General features: G+C 34.2%; 1 protein-coding gene across 7 annotated transcripts in view; it reads left to right on the top strand.

Moving 5' to 3' along the window:
• Positions 1 to 19,752, top strand: part of XRCC4 (X-ray repair cross complementing 4) — a 368,161-nt gene that overhangs the window by 99,755 nt on the left and 248,654 nt on the right. For all 7 annotated transcript variants that reach the window (XM_081231084.1, XM_081231083.1, XM_081231088.1 and 4 more), the window contains exon 4: positions 14,530 to 14,696. In XM_081231084.1, the coding sequence (XP_081087210.1) occupies positions 14,530 to 14,696 (167 nt within the window). The remainder of the gene's footprint in view (positions 1 to 14,529; positions 14,697 to 19,752) is intronic.

Genomic DNA, 19,752 nt, shown 5'->3' on the forward strand with positions numbered 1-19,752 from the left:
TTGGGGTCTTTTGTGTTTTGATACAAATTGTGCAGTTTTTTTGTTCTAGTTCTGTGAAAAATGCCATTGGTAGTTTGATAGGGATTGCACTGAATCTGTTGATTGCTTTGGGTAGTATAGTCATTTTCCCAATGTTGATTCTTCCTATCCAAGAACACAGTATATCTCTCCATCTGTTTGTATCATCTTTCATTTTTTTCATCAGTGTCTTATAGTTTTCTGAGTACAGGTCTTTTGTTTCCTTAGGTTTATTCCTAGCTATTTTATTCTTTTTGCTGCAATGGTAAATGGGAGTGTTTCCTTAATTTATTTTTCAGATTTTTCATCATTAGTGTATAGGAATGCAAGAGATTTCTGTGCATTAATTTTGTATCCTGCTACTGTACCAAATTCATTGATTAGCTCTAGTAGTTTTGTGGTAGCATCTTTAGGGTTCTCAATGTATAGTATCATGTCATCTGCAAACAGTGACAGCTTTACTTCTTCTTTTCCGATTTGGATTCCTTTTATTTCTTTTTCCTCTCTGATTGCTGTGGCTTAACCTCCAAAACTATGTTGAATAATAATGGTGAGAGTGGGCAACCTTGTATTGTTCCTGATCTTAGCAAAAACAGTTTCAGTTTTTCACCATTGAGAACGATGTTTGCTGTGGGTTTGTCATATATGGCTTTTATTATGTTGAGGTAAGTTCCCTCTATGCCTACTTTCTGGAGGGTTTTTATTATAAATGGGTGTTGAATTTTGTCGAAAGTTTTTTCTGCATCTATTGAAATGATCATGTTGTTTTTATCCTTCAGTTTGTTAATATGGTGTATCACATTGATTAATTTGCGTATATTGAAGAATCCTTGCATTCCTGGGATAAACCCCACTTGATCATGGTGTATGATCCTTTTAATGTGCTATTGGATTCTGTTTGCTGGTATTTACTTGAGGATTTTTGCATCTATGTTCATCAGAGATATTGGCCTGTAGTTTTCTTTTTTTGTGACATCTTTGTCTGGTTTTGTTATGAGGGTGATGGTGGCCTCGTAGAATGAGTTTGGGAGTGTTTCTCCCTCTGCTATATTTTGGAAGCGTTTGAGAAGGATAGGTGTTAGCTCTTCTCTAAATGTTTGATAGAATTCTCCTGTAAAGCCATCTGGGCCTGGGCGTTTGTTTGTTGGAAGATTTAATCACCGTTTCAATTTCAATGCTAGTGATTGGTCTGTTTATATTTTCTATTTCTTCCCAATTCAGTCTTGGAAGGTTGTGCTTTTCTTAGAATTTGTCTGTTTCTTCCAGTTTGTCCATTTTATTGGCATATCGTTGTTTGTAGTAATCTCTCATGATCCTTTGTATTTCTGCAGTGTCAGTTGTTACTTCTCCTTTTTCATTTTAATTCTGTTGATTTGAGTCTTCTCCCTTTTTTTCTTAATGAGTCTGGCTAATGGTTTATCAATTTTGTTTATCTTCTCAAAGAACCAGCTTTTAGTTTTATTGATCTTTTCTATTGTTTCGTTCCTTTCTTTTTAATTTATTTCTGGTCTGATGTTTATGATTTCTTTCCTTCTGCTAACTTTGGGTTTTTTGTTGTTGTTGTTCTTCTTTCTCTAATTGCTTTATGTGTAAAGTTAGGTTGTTTATTTGGGATTTTTCTTCTTTCTTGAGGTAGGATTTTATTGCTATAAACTTCCCTGTTAGAACTGCTTTTGCAGCATCCCATAGGTTTTGGGTCATCTTGTTTTCATTGTCATTTGTTTCTAGGAATTTTTTGATTTCCTCTTTGATTTCTTCAGTGATCTCTTGGTTATTTAGTAATGTATTGCTTAGCCTCCATTTGTTTTGTTTTGTTTTTACAGTTTTTTTTCCCTGTAATTGATATCTAGTCTTGTAGCAGTGTAATCGGAAAAGATACTTGATATGATTTCAATTTTCTTAAATTTACCAAGACTTGATTTGTGACCCAAGATATGGTCTATCCTGGAGAATGTTCCATGAGCACTTGAGAAAAATGTGTATTCTGTTGTTTTTGGATGGAATGTCCTATAAATATTAAGTTTGTCTTGTTTAATCTGTCATTTAAAGCTTGTGTTTCCTTATTTTCATTTTGGATGATCTATTGGTGAAAGTGGCATGTTAAAGTCCCCTACTATGATAGTGTTACTGTCAATTTCCCCATTTATGGCTGTTAGCATTTGCCTTATGTATTGAGGTGCTCCTATGTTGGGTGCATAAATATTTACAGTTGTTATATCTCCTTGGATTAATCCCTTGATCATTATGTAATGTCCTTCTTTTTCTCTTGTAATAGTCTTTGTTTTAAAGTCTATTTTGTCTGATATGAGAATTGCTACTCCAGCTTTCTTTTGATTTCCATTTTCATGGAATATCTTTTTCCATCCCCTCACTTTCAGTCTGTATGTGTCCCTAGGTCTGAAGTGTTTCTCTTGTAGACAGCATATGTACAGGTCTTGTTTCTATATCCATTCAGCCAGTCTATGACTTTTGGTTGGAGCATTAAATCCATTTACATTTAAGGTAATTATTGATATGTATGTTCCTATTACCATTTTCTTAATTGTTTTGGGTTTGTTTTTGTAGGTGTTTCCCTTCTCTTGTGTTTCCCGCCTAGAGAGGTTCCTTTAGCATTTGCTGTAAAGCTGGTTTGGTGATGCTGAATTCTCTTAGTTTTTGCTCATCTGTAAAGGTTTTAATTTCTCCGTCAAATCTAAGTGAGGTGCTTGCTGGGTAGTGTAATCTTGGTTGTAGGTTTTTCCCTCTCATCACTTTAAATATGTCCTGCCACTCCCTTCTGGCTTACAGAGTTTCTGCTGAACGATCAGCTGTTAACATTATGGGGATTCCCTTGTATGTTATTTGTTGCTTTTCCCTTGCTTCTTTTAGTATTTTTCCTTTGTATTTAATTTTTGATAGTTTGATTAATATGTGTCTTGGTTTGTTTCTCTTTGCGTTTATCCTATATGGTACTCTCTGTGCTTCCTGGACTTGATTGACTCTTTCCTTTCCCACATTAGGGGAGTTTTCGACTATAATCTCTTCAAGTATTTTCTCAGACTCTTTTTCTCTTCTTGTTCTGGGACCCCTAGAATTCGAGTGTTGGTGCATTTAATGTTGTCCCAGACGTCTCTGAGACTGTCCTCAATTCTTTTCATTCTTTTTTCTTTATTCTGCTCCCTGGCAGTTATTTCCACCATTTTATCTTCCAGGTCACTTATCCATTCTTCTGGCTCAGTTATTCTGTTATTGATTCCTTGTAGAGTATTTTTAATTTCAGTAATTGTGTTGTTCATCACTGCTTGTTTGCTTTTTAGTTCTACTAGATCCTTCTTAAAAGTTTCTTGTATTTTCTATATTCTGTTTCTGAGATTTTGGATTATCTTTACTGTCATTACTCTGAATTGTTTTTCAGGCCGCTTGCCTATTTTGCCTTCATTTATTTGGTCATGTAGGTTTTTACCTTGCTCCTTCATCCTGAACAAATATTTTTGTCGTTTCTTTTTTTTTTTTTTTTTTTTAATGGGTGGTGGTATATTCCTGTCTTACTGGTTGTTTGGCCTGAGACATCCAGCAGTGGAGTTTGCAGGCAGTTGGATAGAGCTGGCTCTTCGTGCTGAGATGAGGGCCTCCAGGAGGCCTCACTCCGATTGATATTCCCTGGGGTCTGAGGTTCTCAGTCCAGCAGTTTGGAGTCGAGCTCCCACCACAGGAGCCTGGGTCCCACCTGTGGCCTCGGAACCAAGATCCTGCAAGCTTCATGGCACTGTGAAAAAAAAAAAAAGAAGGAAAAAGGAAGAAAAAAGAAGGAGCAGTACAATATCAAAGAATAAAAAACAAAATAAAATTAGAAAGATAAAAAATAAATTAGAAAAATAAAACTATAATCGAAACAGTTGCAACAAGGTAAGAAAAAACCACAACAGGAAAAAGAAAAATAAAGGGGGAGGGGGCGGAGAACAAGCCAGAAGGAGAGATCACTAACAAAGTATAAAAATAAAATTAGAAAAGTGAAAGGTTTATAAACGAATCAACAACAATGAATCAATAAGATAAAGCAACCCCAATCTAAAAGAGGAAAAAAAAAAAAAAGCCTTGGCTATAGGGGCAGAGTTTAGGCAGGGGGTGGAACTTAGGCAGGGGCAGGGTTTTGGGTGGCAAAGAACCTAGGCAGGTGGAGGGGTGATGGTTGAGTGTGCGGCACGGTCTCTGCTTAGGACCTACACAGGAGGGGAGAGGTAGCATGTTGAAAGGAGGGCCTTTGGATTGTGGAGTTCGGAGTTCTGGAGTTTGGAGGTAGGGCCCTGGGTGGGGTGTGTGGGTGGGGTTTAGGCCCAGCGTTGGAGGGGGTCTCCGAGTGTAGAGGTAGGGCACTGGGTAGGTGGGTGTAGGGGCGGGGCTTGGGCTCTGTGTGGCAGGAGGGAGGCTCCAAGGGCAGAGGATTAGGTCCTGGAGCCCAACAGGCTTCCCGTTGCCTAAGTGGACAGGGAAAGCACAGGCCCCGTTCCCTTCCATTCCTTTGCACCCCTCCCCCACCATCTCCCCCAGGGTCTCCCCGTCACCACTGGACCCCTAACCGTGGGTGAGTCCCGCTGGGTGTAGGAACTCCTTCCCTTCCCCAGCCGCCCCTCAGGGGTGCCGGTCCCGGGGGTCCGGCCTTTACTTTTGCTCCCCCTCCTCTCCCTCCCACTCCCTCAGGACCCATTCAGCTGGAGGGAGCCTAGGTGGGCAGAGGATCAGGCCTGGGATCTCGGCAGGTTCCTGGGAGTCCAAGTGGGCAGGGGAAACCTGGCCACGCTCCCTTTTGATCCTCTGCCCTCCCAATGGTTCCCCAATTTCCCCCTTCAGGTGTGGGATCCCTTCCCCTCCCGCATCTGTCCCTCAGGGCCTCCAGTCCCATCCCACCTCCACTTCTCCCCCTTCACTCCCCCCACACCCCACGTCCTACCTGGTGACCTACTCTGGGGGTTCCTCCCATCCCCTTAGGTGTCTGTGATCCCCCACCGGTGCCTGGTAGGTGCCCTAGTCATGAGGAGGCGCGAATTCCGTGTCCTCCTAGTACGCCATCTTGATTCCGCCAAGATGGAATTTTTTAATCCATAGTTTAAAAAGACAGTTATTAAGCTTTGTGAGATTTTTTTTGAAAGAAATTCATATACCAAACAAAAAATGGACATTTTTTTTCTGGATTCCTATATTTTATCATTTCATTTAAACGAGGATTTTAAAATCCTAGTTGGTACTTCTATGGCTTTTTAAAGATCACCCCTTTTGAGTTTACTAGTTTATGATAACTGATTTTAAGGAAATGCAGTTATAGTTAACACAATAAGTGTTTATGATTTTCTTTGTTTGTTTCCAAAAATTTCTAATGTCAATATAATGCCTTTTAACTAGTCAAGCTGTTTCATGAAATATATATAGTTCAGTGCTTTGGGATTGAGAGAGTGGAGGTTGGCTTTAAGTTTCTGTAATTTTTAACTGATGAAAGTCCAGGATTCATAATCAGAAAAAAATGTAAGATTCTATTGTTTTCATTTAATTTTCCTAGAGAATGTTAGAGAGACCTAAGCAGTTGTTACTAAACAGTGTAAACTGGTTTAAATTCAGAAATAAATAGTCCATGATATTTTGTACTATGTCTTATTAGGATATATTTCCTAAGTATCTCATAGTAGATATTTTATCATATTGTAAGTTTTTTTTTCCCCAGTGTTGGCTTGCTTATTGTTTCTATGAGGCCTTAGGAGCTAAGCAATAGCACACAGTGATTCCAGCCCCAGTGAGATTTTTCTCTGTCATACTCACTCTGGAATGCTACTGTGTTAAAGTAATCAACCGTTTTTAGAAGACAAATCAATATCAAACTAACAAGAGAGTGGAGTTTCGTGCCGTTTGGTATTATTTCTGTTGTGGCTTATTTGTAAAATCCTTCATGCCCAGCCCTTAGATTGTGTTCATGAATGTCTTATAGGATAAGTCATTATTTTGAATACAGTGGTTATATTTGCTTGTTCACGACCCACTTCAAATAAATGTCAGTATTGGGATTCTAAAATAGAGACTGCTAACTTTCCCAAATACCATATAATCCTTTTGATATGACCAAGGAATTCAAAATAACAAAAAATAAGACTACTAAGTAGGCAGTTACATTCATATTTCTACCTACACATCATTTGGGAGTCTTATCAGCTACAGTGTAGGGAGTTTGATTAAAAAATAAGCAATTGGTACAGCCACTATGGATATAAGAGTATATACATTCCTCAATAAACTAAAAATGGACCTACCATCTGATTCAGCAATTCTACTCTTGGGTGTATATCCAAAGAAAACGAAAACACTACTTTGAAGAGATATATGCACCCCAGTGTTCACAGCAGCATTATTTACAATAACCAGGATATGGAAGCAATTTAAGTTTCCATCAAGAGATGAATGGGTAAAGGAGATATGGTACACACACACACACACACACACACACACACACACACACACTGGAATATTACTCAGCCATAAAAAGAGTGAGTTTTTGCCATTTGCAACAGCATGGATGGACTTGGAGGATATTATGCTTAGTGAAGTAAATCAGACAGAGAAAAACAAATACTACATGTGTTCACTTAAATGTGGAATTTAAGAAATAAGACATGAACGAATGTAACAAAACAGAAACAGACTCAACAGATACAGATAACAAACTAGTGGTTGCCAGTGGAGAAGAGGGATTGAGGGAAGGAGCAAGATAGGAGAAGGGGATTAAGAGATACAAACTAAGAGGTATAAAATAAATAAGATACAAGGATATAATGTACAGCACAGGGAATACAGTCAATATTTTATAATAACTTTAAGTGGAGTATAATCTGTAAAAATATCAAATCACTATGTTATACATCTGAAACTAACATGACATTGTAAATCAACTATACTTCAATAAAAATTTTTTTAAATGAAAATAGAAACGAACAAAAAATTAACAATGAGAAACTTAACCAAAGGATATAAAAATAACCCTTGATTAGATAAAGAAATGCAGTGGTCCTGAATGGAGAAATTACACTGTAATTCATGTTGGAAATAAGTTAATTCCTTATAAAATAACTTGAAAATGAGTGTAATTCCAAACCAAATTCCTAGTATATTTTTTATGCTTCTTTGTTTTTAGTTTGTCTGAAATTCTGATATGTGTCACTTTTGCCATATTCTCTTAGTTAGAAGCAAGTCAGAGACCTGCCCACACTCAGGCAGAGGGAATTACATGGGGCCTGAGTACCAGGAGGTTGGGATAATCGGGGGCAATCTTAGAGGAAATGCTGAGTATTCTGTAAGCACTTGTTTTTCTGCCTGTAATCTTCTGATGGCTTTTTCTTAGAATAAGTTCTGAACTTGTTACTGTGGCCTACAAAATCCTATATGATCTACTCTCCTGTATACCTTTCCAATCTCGTCTCTGTTCTCTACCTCAGTTTTTGCAAGGATTGTTCCCTGACCACTATATCTAAGCATACTCTGCCCTCTAGTAGCTATCTTATGACTCATTTTATTTTCTTCATTGAATTTACAACTGTGTGAAATTATTATTTGATCATTTGGCATCATCAACCTCCTCTACTAAAATATAAGGTCCAAGAGATTGGACACATTGTTTTTCTTGTTCACAACAGTATCTCCAATGCTTAACATATAGTACATACTCAGAAAGTCTGATAAATGAAGGAATGAATACATTCTATGTTTAACCATGTAAGAATGGGGATACTAATTTGAGTAATATGTAGCCCCTATCCCTTTGCAGCTTTCAGACTAGTACAAGAAAAAAAAGTTAATATTGTAATGCTATGATAATTGTCCATGTTCACCCACTAGACTACCCAAGTGTAACTGAATGAATGTCTAATGGAAAGTACAGGGAGGAGTTAGTTTAGTAGTGAGAGGGATGGACAATGAATTCTGTCTTAGCATTTGAAGTTTCAGGTCTGAATAGGACATACTGGTGACATCACTCCAAAAATGAGTTAAATGTTTATAGAAGTCTGGACTTTAGGAGAGGTACCACCTGTAGATACACGTTTGGCAGTTTTCAGCTTATCTGTAATAATGGAAGCTGTGATTGTGGATAACCCTAAAACTCTACAGAGAAAAAAGAGAAGTAGGTCAAGGGACCATTCCAAGAAATATTACCATTTAGGCTCTAAGTGGAAGACAGAGAAGCATACTATGAAGATATGATTAGATGAATATTATGAAATCTAGTAGAGTGTCAGGAAATCCAAGGCAATATTTCTTTATCAGAACCTAATATCAAAATTAAAGTAACAGGCAAATAATAGGCAACCCCTGCCTTCTACCTACCCCACTACCCCCAATTCAGTTAACTATGGGAAAAGCCTTTTAGTTGATTCTAAATCCATGTATAGTAAAAATTTTCATTGTTAATTATAACCCCTAATTAGACCAGATAAGTCTTCTAGTTTTTACTATATTTTCCATGAACCAAAAGGCTCATCATCTCTATTTCAAAACATAATGGAATGAACATTTACAGTCATTCAAAGTAAAAGTAACTTCTGAGATACTCTTATCACGTGAACCTTTGGGCTTTTCATTCTCAAGGATTCTCTGACTCCCACAATGAATTTTGCAATTATGAATACCAAATAATTCTTAGATGGTACTTAATATATTAAAACATATAGCATGGCCTTAAAATCTAATAATTTTTATCCCTATAATTAGAGCTCAGTGTATTTTCACTTTTAGATGATTGCATTTTGATTGTAAGAACCTATAGGATCTACAGATCTACAACTCTGCATATGCAGAGCCTTGTTTGATCATATAATCATCTTGAGATATTTAAACCTTTTAAAATAAGCTTTAAGAAATTTGGTCAAGAAAATAGTTGGAAAGGTGAGATTAATAGTCTCACAATAAAGCTCTCTTATCTGTTTAGAAAGTCCTTATCAGTATTCTTTTCTCAGTTCTAGCTACCTTGGAAGTTAAATGTGACCAGTTGTCAACCTAGGTATGTCACTGCTTTAGAAGATTCATTTGTAATATTTTTTATTTAAATCTAAAATAACATTTCAGCAGGTCACAAAACCAAAGAGTTCATGATACTAAGATCTTAGTAAAAAATAGTTGATTCAAAATACTTACAGTTGATGATTAACATAACTAGGCCAAAGTAATACAGTTTAGTTTCTTTTTTACTACATAACTTGACTGATTTCCTTTATTACTAGAATTTTACAACTATGTATTACAGCAATGGTATATTTACAACTATGTATTTGTCTACAATAGACAAAATATCCTGTATTACAAACTATAATTAAATAGGCTTTACTTTTTTAGTGTATACATATCTAGACACAGCTAAACTTTTTTTTTAATACTAATAAATTTTAAAACACATACTGAAAAAAAAGGAGTTCCTATCTGACCATTATTGCCTAGGAATCACATCAAAATATCTTTATTCCTCCTTTTCCTTTAGCTTTACATCTTGGTTCCCAGGACAGTAACGAAGATTAATTTTGTAAGGTTATTTAGACTACTTTGATAACATATCAAAATTCAGCTCTTTAGTTGATATATTCTTAGCAGAGTATCAACTCACACCTTGATAATCCTCCTATCCCCAGAAACATTTGGAATGACCATAGACAATTCCCCTGGAATTAGTGTTTATTTAGTGTATTTTACCAATACTATATATTCTCTTTTATCTGTTTGGCCACTCCAAAGAACCTGATAACTGAGTACATATATAACTTTATACATTCTTTAAAAAAAAAGTATGTTTTTAGGTTTTTATAAACTTATGTATTATCACAGTATTGAGAGCTATTATGCGATATTTTAACCATGCCCTTTTGGTTGAAATTATACTATTCAATAAAATAAAACCGTTACATCCTTAAACAGATTAAAATATTTCTTAATTTGTATTCAGAGAATCACTGTCCCAATTATTTCCTTTACCTGCCACATTATAATTGTATTCTCTTATTAATAAGGATCATTGCAATTTTTAAAAATTCGTCTTTATTGAGCACTTAATATATGTCTAGAACTGTATAAGACACTGTGGAGACTAAGGAAGACATAAGATAGGGTCTCTGACCTCAAAGAGGTAGAAATTTAAAGGAAAAGACTGCATTTCTGAAACAACAAGAGAAAAATATGGGGAGGATGAAACTGAGTGAAAAATTGTGTGAGACAAACTCTGAAGTATCAAGAACAGAGAAGCCAATGTAGGCTAAAGTAGTTAAAGAGAATTTGATCTGGACTTTGAAGTGATGAGTAAGGGGGTGTGCCATTTAATCTTGGATTTAAAGAATTGACAGATAGGTATCCAGAATAAAAGCCTGGCTAAAGAAAATGGATAAGTTTTCTGAAATTGAGAATTTTTAATGCAGATCAGATCAAAGATGCTATCTGTTTTGCTAGTTAAAATAATGACAATTTAGAGTCAACTAGTGCAACCTACTATGATTACCAGTATTTAAGAAGTTAATTGTTTTCAACTTTTTTTTACATGGAAAAATAAAAACATAGCTTAAAATCTTAGATTATAGACTGAATGAGATGCTTAATATAGGTCTGTGTACACTGAATTCTCCATACGATCTTGAGAACTAACTACAAGAAAGAAATTTATTTTTGCCCATGCCTCTAAAGAAGAGATATACTTTCAAAATGTCTTTAATTTGTGGTTTCTGACTCTGGTGTACCATTTGAAGTCCTGATTTCATATTGCAGATTATTTTGAAATTACAGAACTAATAAAGAACATCTGTGTTAATAGCCTTACATGTCCAACAAAAAACTAAAGTAAAAGATTTTTAAATTGACAAAAACATACAGTGTAACTTTTGTTGGAATTTGCTAGTTTTAAAAACAATACTTTTCTAAAGTTGTCACTTCATTTGAGGGATGGTATAAAGATGGGCTGAATATAGAGTTAGAGCACAAAAGTATTTTATGCTTCTCAACTCATTAGGCCTGATTTGAGGCCCTTCTGTAAATGCAGTTCACATGGGCGTGTGGTCCCTTGCATCTATGAGGTAGACAGGCTGGAACAGAGGTAGTGAGAGTGGAAGGGTGCTTCCTGCCTTGGCTCTGAACCATACAGACAGGATGGTCCAGCAGACTCACTCTCTCATACATTCCAGAATTTTTCTACAAAATAAGCAAATATCTCAAGTAAAATATTTTTCTTGGATTGAGTTTTAAATACTTCTTGATTATTTTTATTGTTTGGAATAACAGATGTTCACGCCTGTTAAAGGACCCCAAACTAGTGAATATAATTAGAAAAAATAGAAACTGAAAAATACTTGCCTACTCTTAAGAGGAAATGACATTTTAAGTTTATTCTATACCGAATAGCCAAGAAGAAATTTAAGAATTCTCGTTTGAGAATGGACTTGAGGATATGGGGAAGGGGAAGGGTAAGCTGTGACAAAGAGAGAGTGGCATGGACATATATACACTACCAAACGTAAAATAGATAGCTAGTGGGAAGCAGCCGCATAGCACAGGGAGATCAGCTCAGTGCTTTGTGACCACCTAGAGGGGGCTAGGGAGGATGGGAGGGAGATGTAAGAGGGAGGAGATATGGGGATATATGTATATGTATAACTGATTCACTTTGTTATAAAGCAGAAACTAACACACCATTCTAAAGCAATTATACTCAAATAAAGATGTAAAAAAAAAAGAATTCTCTTTTGGAATTTTGGATATAAGAATTTGAATGATACTTTGAAAGAAGTTTCTTGTTATTAGTGATTTAAAATTATTCCCTTTTTCTTTTGCCATCTAAAATAGAATGTTAGGGGGCTATCCTTGTGTTTACCTATGCATTTGTATTTTACTGATTACTGTATTCAGGATCAGCTTGTGATCCTGAATATCACACTTTGAAATGGATAATGGATCCTTATCCATTTGACATTGTTGAAACTTCCAAGTGATGAAAAACTCTTTTCTTTCTAAAAATGTCCATCTTAGTCAAAGCTTCCTGACAATTGTGATAATGCGAGAATACAAAATCACGGTGTGGGTTTATGTTTTACTGATAATGTAATCTATTGTCTAAAGATAAAATAAGCTTAATTTTTCTTCTGTATCGACTCAAAAAAGTAATATTCTACAGCTAATCTTTATTTTTTGTATGTTTGTTTGCATAAGAGAAGCTTTAAAAGGTTAGTGCTCAAATTTACTTTCAATTTATATATTCTTTACATAGATAAAACTTTCCTATTGAAACTTATATACTTGTTAAATGGACTCATTATATGCACTTATATGCAAATGTTTTTGGCCATTTGATTCTAAGTATAAGAGAAATAAATCAGATGTGACAAATAATCTGAAATAATTTCAAAATTCTTAGAATTTTTCCAAGTCTCTTTTGGGTAAAGGTTTAATAATAATAATTATACTATTTTAAAATAATAATTTTGCTATTAAAATTAGAATTCAGCTCTAATTTAGGTTTTATTTATCTATCTACACAACTGGATGTACTTATTGAAATATTGAAATAAAGGACAATTTTTCTTAATCTGATTCCCATTATTTTGTTAAGAAAGAGAAAGAGGTGAGATAAAACAGATAAAACAAATTAAAAGATTAAGAAGACATTGTGACCACCTCGGATTTCAAAAAAAAAATTACACAAATACATACACAATTTCTTTGTGACTAAACCAGTACTATTCAGTCCTCTAAAATGTGCCTATAATAGAAGAATGTAAATATCCTTTGTTTTCCTTTACATTTTAAGAAAGTATATATAAATGTTTTTCAACACCTCGGAATTGTCAGTGTTTAACTCTTTTCACAGGGTTTCTAATATATTAAGTAAAACATCTACCTGTGTTTTCGATCTGAAAATTTTAAATAAATTGGTAAATATAATTCATCCAGAAAAGTTTACTGTGTGGGGTTAAACAACTAAATGCTTCTAAATTATAGGAATTAACTGAAATGTTTTATAAATTGCCACTCAGATTGCAAACATTGAATTTTTACTGTAGTGACTTTTAGTTTTATTTGTAAATTGACTAACAGTGATTTGTCTCAGAATTATCAATCACTGTTAAATATTTCTCAATCTGTATGTAACATATTTATAGAAATACTCCTTTACAAGCAAGACATTTTAGAAATATTCCTATTAGTGAATGCCATAATAGAAATTACTGATCCAGGAGACAAACAACAACACAAAACCAAAAAAACCCTTTTGAACTCTCAATTTTGCCACCTACTTAATGCCTTTAAAATATCTCTTCAGAATTATGTATAGGTTCTGAACCTAATTCTTCCTCTTACTTGTTTGTTTAGCATACTCATTTATGTCAGGAAACAGTGTAACAGGATAGTATAGTAGGATCTTGATTTTATTCCTTCAATATATTAGATAACTACTCTGAACCTCACTTTACTAATCTATAAAATGGATATAATAATAGTTCCATTTTGGTGATGATTAGATTAATTTGTATTTGTGCTATGCTTGAGTTATACTTCAATTATAAGGTATATAATTATAATTGTCATTTAAAAGCTTATTTTAGTTACAATAATTCTCATTTTAATAGTAAGGACATTATAGTTATTAGTAAATCATTGTGTTTCAGTATCTTTATCTACCAAATGAGGAGAGCCTGTGTTCCTTTCAGAATTCCTTAACTATAATAAAATTGTATTACACTGTTTTATTTTGTAGTGCCCTCTAACAGAGGAATTAAGATATTTTTATGTCTTACCTTTATGCAAAAGTACTCAAGTTTGACATGTGACATTATTATTTATAAGTTATAGTAATAAATTGTTGGTTTTTGATAAACCTGGTAACAGTCATTACTCCTTTATCTGTTTTTTAAAACCTGTTTTTTAAAACCTGTTTTTTATATTTTTCTTAGATATTACAAAAATTTTTCTCTTCACAAGTAGCTTCTGTCAGTTATTTGATTTTACCATCAGTACTAACAGAAACTAGAGTTAAGAATCTTCATGTAGGGACTTCCCTGGTGGTCCAGTGGTTAAGACTCTACGCTTCCACTGCAGGGGGCACAGGTTTGATCCCTAGTCAGGGAACGAAGATCCTGCATGCATGCCACATGGCCAAAAAAAAGAAAAAAAGAGTCTTCATGTATAATTTCTTTCCTTATTCTGAGCATAGTGACTTAAATTAGGTAGTAGCAAACAGATGGTAGTATGCTTATATGGTATTTATGTTGTTTTCTTTGCTGCTAGGAGGTGGGGGAATGACTTACCACTTAAAAAGAATTATTCTTAGGTTATATGTTGATTTATATGATAAGCTTTAGTAAGAAAGTAGGAAATTGCCCAGTAATTTTGTTCATTGTATTTATATATGGTAAATGCTCTAGATTGAAATCTTTTACCTTTTTTCCCCTCAGAAGAAAATATGTGTATTTAAAACTGGGCCACTCAAACTTGATATTCTCCCCCAAAGCTAATCATGTTTTCCTTTCATCCTAGTTCAGACTTGGTTCCTTCAACCTACAGAAAGTTGCAAACCCAGCTGAGGTCATTAGAGAACTTATTTGTCATTGCCTGGACACCACTGCAGAAAACCAAGCCAAAAATGAGCACCTGCAGAAAGAAAATGAAAGGCTTCTGAGAGACTGGAATGATGTCCAAGGACGGTGTGTGCATAATGTGCTTGTATCATAAAAACACTAAGTTCTTTATATCATTGTAGCTATAAGTTAATGATTTATACATTTATAATATATGTAGACTAGCATATATTTAAAATGAAATCTGTCATTAATTATACCTTTGCTTAATATGATTAAACTAAATTATTGGTCATTATTGTACATTATATGAGTACATTAACACTTTTAGGTCCTTAGTATTTGGTGGCACCGGCAAACTAATAACAATAAGGAGTAATTGGACAATGAGAATCAGAACCCATTAATACTAATCAAAGTTTAAGAAGTTGATGTTTATAAGGATTAATTGACTTCAAGTTATAAGATTAATAATGAATAAAAAAGACATGAAATATAAATAAGCATAGTTGATTCCTTATTTGGAATCTTTTTATGAATGGCATCTATTTCAGGTGAAGTTTGTGTTTGGTTCCTAATAAAGACTTATTTTTGCTGATTGATTGAAAATTCATACTATCAGCATTTTAAAAAGAAGTAATTGTTACTACTGGATAAGACATTTGAAAGTCTTTATTTTCCTGATTTTCTCCTTATCTTTTAAACGATGAAGAAGAAAGTGACCTATCTTCTCAATTATGCATTTTCTCAACTATATCATAATCTAGGCTGGTCCAGGGTATAGCGTGTATTACTCTATTATGTAAAAGATGTTTGAAGGAAATAAAATATATGTTCTGAATATTTGTATCTCTATAAAGATATATTAATATAATATGCATGCATTTGTATATATATACATTGCAACATTTGAAATAATTATGTAGAATATATAAAATAATAATAATTATTATTACATCCAGTAAGTAGATTTTTTATCTTCCATTCAAACCAGTTGCTCTAAAACATAAGAACATTTATCCAATTTAGGGTCTTTTTAGGGCACTCACTAAGATTGTTCTTTATGGACATTAGTAAGTATATGGGGGAGTGCATGAAAAACGTGAAGGGTTTTATCATCATCAATATATGTATGTGAAAATGAGGTTGACTAGAGGAAATTGTTTCTATACATTTACTTATATTTATTAATTAATGCAAGGCATCAACTTAACACCTATCACCTAAAACTTGGTTCTATTTGGCTCTCATTTATTACATTAATAAAGTATCTTGTTTTCTTTTAGTTTTTTTTTTTATAAATTTATTTATTTTATTTATTTATTTTTGGCTGTGTTGGGTCTTCGTTGCTGTGCACGGGCTTTCTCTAGTTGTGGGTCGCAGGCTCTAGAGCGCAGGCTCAGGAGTTGTGGCGCGCGGGCTTAGCTGCTCCACGGCATGTGGGATCTTCCCCGACCAGGGCTCGAACCCGTGTCCCCTGCATTGGCAGGCAGATTCTTAACCACTGCGCCACCAAGGAAGTCCCTCTTTTAGTTTTGAATTAATTTTTATCTCCAATTATAGAAAGTGATTAGACCAAATCAAAATTATATAAATGTTAGGAAACCATACAGAAAAATAATTTAGCATTTCTCTTTAACTTTCTCTTTAAAATTCATGTTCCTATGAATTAATATCAAATATTTGTTCTAGAAAGCATGTTTTGGGGCTCATGTCAGTAGTTTGGGTGTGTTTTTCTATTTTATATACAAAATAAATCAAATGAAATGAGACGTACTCTGCTCGTGATAAGCCATTATATTAAAAACTCAAAATACCCTCAGGATGATTGGAAATTTGATTCACAAATTGCCCACAAAAATGCAGACTGGGTACTTGGTACTTGAGCAAATTGCTTTAAAATGTCTGCCAGAGGTTGAAAGAGGTATTATCTCATCAGTATTCAACAACACTGCCATAGGATGGAAAGCAGCAGGGAACAAAGATGAGACAGTGGAGACAAATATACCTTGTGCTGTAAAACAGCATATGAGGGTATATATAATATGTGCCCCACGGATGCTTGATTTGCTATTTCTGAATTATCCAGAAAATTCTTTGTGTTATTGTGGCAAAAAGTTACCTATTTGATCAAAAGCATAGCCATGTAGCTTATCACCAGTCTTATTATGCTCCAGCTATTCTTTTTTTTTTTTGTAAATACTGGATCACATATCTTCTTCAGGAATTGAAGATGTGTGCCCTTGGAGTGGCCCTTCAAACAGAGGAAACAAAATCCATTCCAGAGAATTCTAGGCTCTTGGTTGTATTCTAGATGTTGGATTAGTAGATTTATCTATTTTCCAAATTTGGTTTTCTTTCCTATCACAGAGAAAGTGGCCATTTTAAAGAACTGTAAATACACCTTGGTCGTGGCCAAGCAGTATTTCCTGAAGTGTTCCCTCTCCAGAGCCTTAGTACACTGGGAAATGAGTAAAGGATTTACAGCTCCTGCTTCCATAAGGCAGTAGTACTGATCAAGAGTCTTTAGAGAGATTAGAAATAGGATACAAACATAGTGAGTTAGGTAACTGACCACATAGATAGTAGAGTTGAGGTCATCTCATTAGGCCTGGTCACAGTTCAGTTTCCTGTGCTGCTTCTGATTAGTCTTATATCAGTGTCCATTCATGATCCAATCATTTCTTCCTTATCATTGTTCAAGACTATGTGTGCCTGGGAGAGTGGGGGTGTGGGGCACAAAATAGGTGCTGAGAATTCCCTTAGAAGCTATGGTACATAGGTCTGAAATATATTTAATACACAATAGGATATTATATGAGCAAAAAGCAGTCATATACATGTGTGCTTATACCATGGAAAATGTTCATGATGTGTTGAGGTGAAATGTGAATTTCCAAAAATATGAAGAGTATCTCATGTTTTTTGTAAAATATGTCTTTAGATAGAGAGTATCTAGAAGGAGAAAATTCAGTGATAATAGTGTGTGTCTGAAATTGTGGATTAAATTTTCCTTTACTTCTTGGGAGTATTTTTTGCATATATTTTTATATTTAAATATGTATCATTATTATAATCAGAGCCAAATCTAAAGCTATTTCCATTTGGGATGACAGTGGAGAATAAATAAGGTTTGAGTAAGGAGTGAGGAATTACAGTAAGAGTAAAAAGAATGAGCTTTAACGTGTAGACTTTTAACATATATATTTGCTGTTATTCTTTTATTTGCTATTTAATAATTGCAGTCTTAGCTCCATTTTAAACAAGTGACATTACTGGATTAATTTAATTCTGTATAGTTTAGATAAAGGAGAAGACATTAGAAATATTGTATGTAAATCCTTAGGTCATTAGCTATATTTATTTCACTGGTTTTTCCTATTTAGTTTCAAATAACAACTCTCAAGTTCCACGTTACTGAATAGGTCTTTTGTTTGCACTCAGACATCAAGTTAGAAACTCTCTAGCTTTGCTCTGAGTTATAGTTATTAAACCTATAACTGAAGGCAGTTTTCAGCATTTTGAATTGGATTGACACTCATGGAATCATTAGAATAGAAGAGACCTTGAAAGCTCTTCTACTTCATCTCTCTGCCTTCAAGCTAGGATCACATTATAGCCAGATGAATTTAGTCCAATTTTTAAAGACCTCAAGAGGTATCTTCAACTCCCGTTGGTAGCCCATTACATTGTTTAAGAACAGTCACAGGCAGAAAATTCTTCCTTCCACCTATTGGTAATCTGAGTCCTTCATGGTGTACTGAAGGCCATTTCCTCTTGTTCTGTCATCAGAAAGGATGAGGAACAGCTGTTTACCATCTTCTTCAGTACTTAAAGGCTTATTAAATCTCTTTACCACTGCTTGCTTTTCCGTTTCTTTTTAGCATTCTTTGTCCTCTGAACTCTATGTAGATTTTCTTTTGCTGCACAACCCTGACCTGGATATAAATTTGATCAGAGCTGTAAATACAAGGATTACTGCACTGTTTCTAAGTACCACATGTTCACATTTACATATATATTGTTTTATTTTGGGTTATCATTTACTCTTTTATTTTGGATGTTATTTCTCCATGAAATTACCTTGTTTCTGCTCTTATTTTTGTTGTTTTTTTGACATTTATTCTTAAATTCTTTGTTTTCCCATCCAGAAATATTTTATTTTGAATATTCAGTGTTTTCCATATTTAGTTTTTACTCTTTTAGTTTTTTTTTTTTTTTTTTTTAAGTACTATCCTTTGGTCTGAGTTCCTAGATAACCTCAGTCCTAGGCTGCTAATTAAACTTTATTGTTCTGTTGTCCCAGTCACTGTTAAAAGGATAAAGCATCATTAGGCCTTTCCTGTTTGATGTTTATGGTTTCATCAGGTTTGAGCTTTGCTTTGTAGATGATCCTTGGACTAGCTGTGGTCTGATCTGGTTGTATGTGAATTCTCCTTTAGTATTGCTAAACTTAGCAATGAATCCCGTATGTCTCACTTACTAATACCTGTTCATTTCTTGAGGTGGAGGGTTGGCAGGAGGCAAGTATCAATAATATGGAAGGCATAGTAACATCATAATGCTGTAAGGGAGGAATGGCATTACAAATGTGATGGGAGGATGGTATGTACCTGTTAGTTACTGAATATTAAATAAAAAGATAGAGTTCTCTGAATTTGTTAATAATTAATAATCAAGAGTAAATTCATATCCTGAAACTATTCACAATAATAGTATTTCCTAGCCAACCCCCACTCCCCAGCTTTGTCTAGGAAGTGTTATTCAGTTAAATGATTAGAGGTTTGGTTGTAATAAAATCCTAAAGCTTTGCTAAAACCAAGCAAGGTTAACTCACAGAATGCCATGCATTCTACTGAGTTTGCTTTCCTATCACAGAAATGTTGTTACCATTGACAATGTAGCCGTGACACTATCTATTTAGATAAATAATATTCTTTAGACAAAAAAGATATATTTCATTTTGATATCTATTTTCATTTTTAATTCATGAGTTATACCAAATGTTAATTTTAATAAAGGTTTGGAAATTTGCTTGATAGTTGATAAGTACACATAATCTTTCAATCAAGAATTATTGAAGTGATTTATATGGAAATTAAATATGCCTTTAAATCAGATAAATTACTAATTGGTTACTATTGTTATGGTTTTACATATTAAATTATTATACAAGATTTTT

This window comes from Mesoplodon bidens, assembly GCF_964165515.1.
Source record: "Mesoplodon bidens genome assembly, chromosome: 4".
Classification (NCBI taxonomy): Eukaryota; Metazoa; Chordata; class Mammalia; order Artiodactyla; family Ziphiidae; genus Mesoplodon; species Mesoplodon bidens.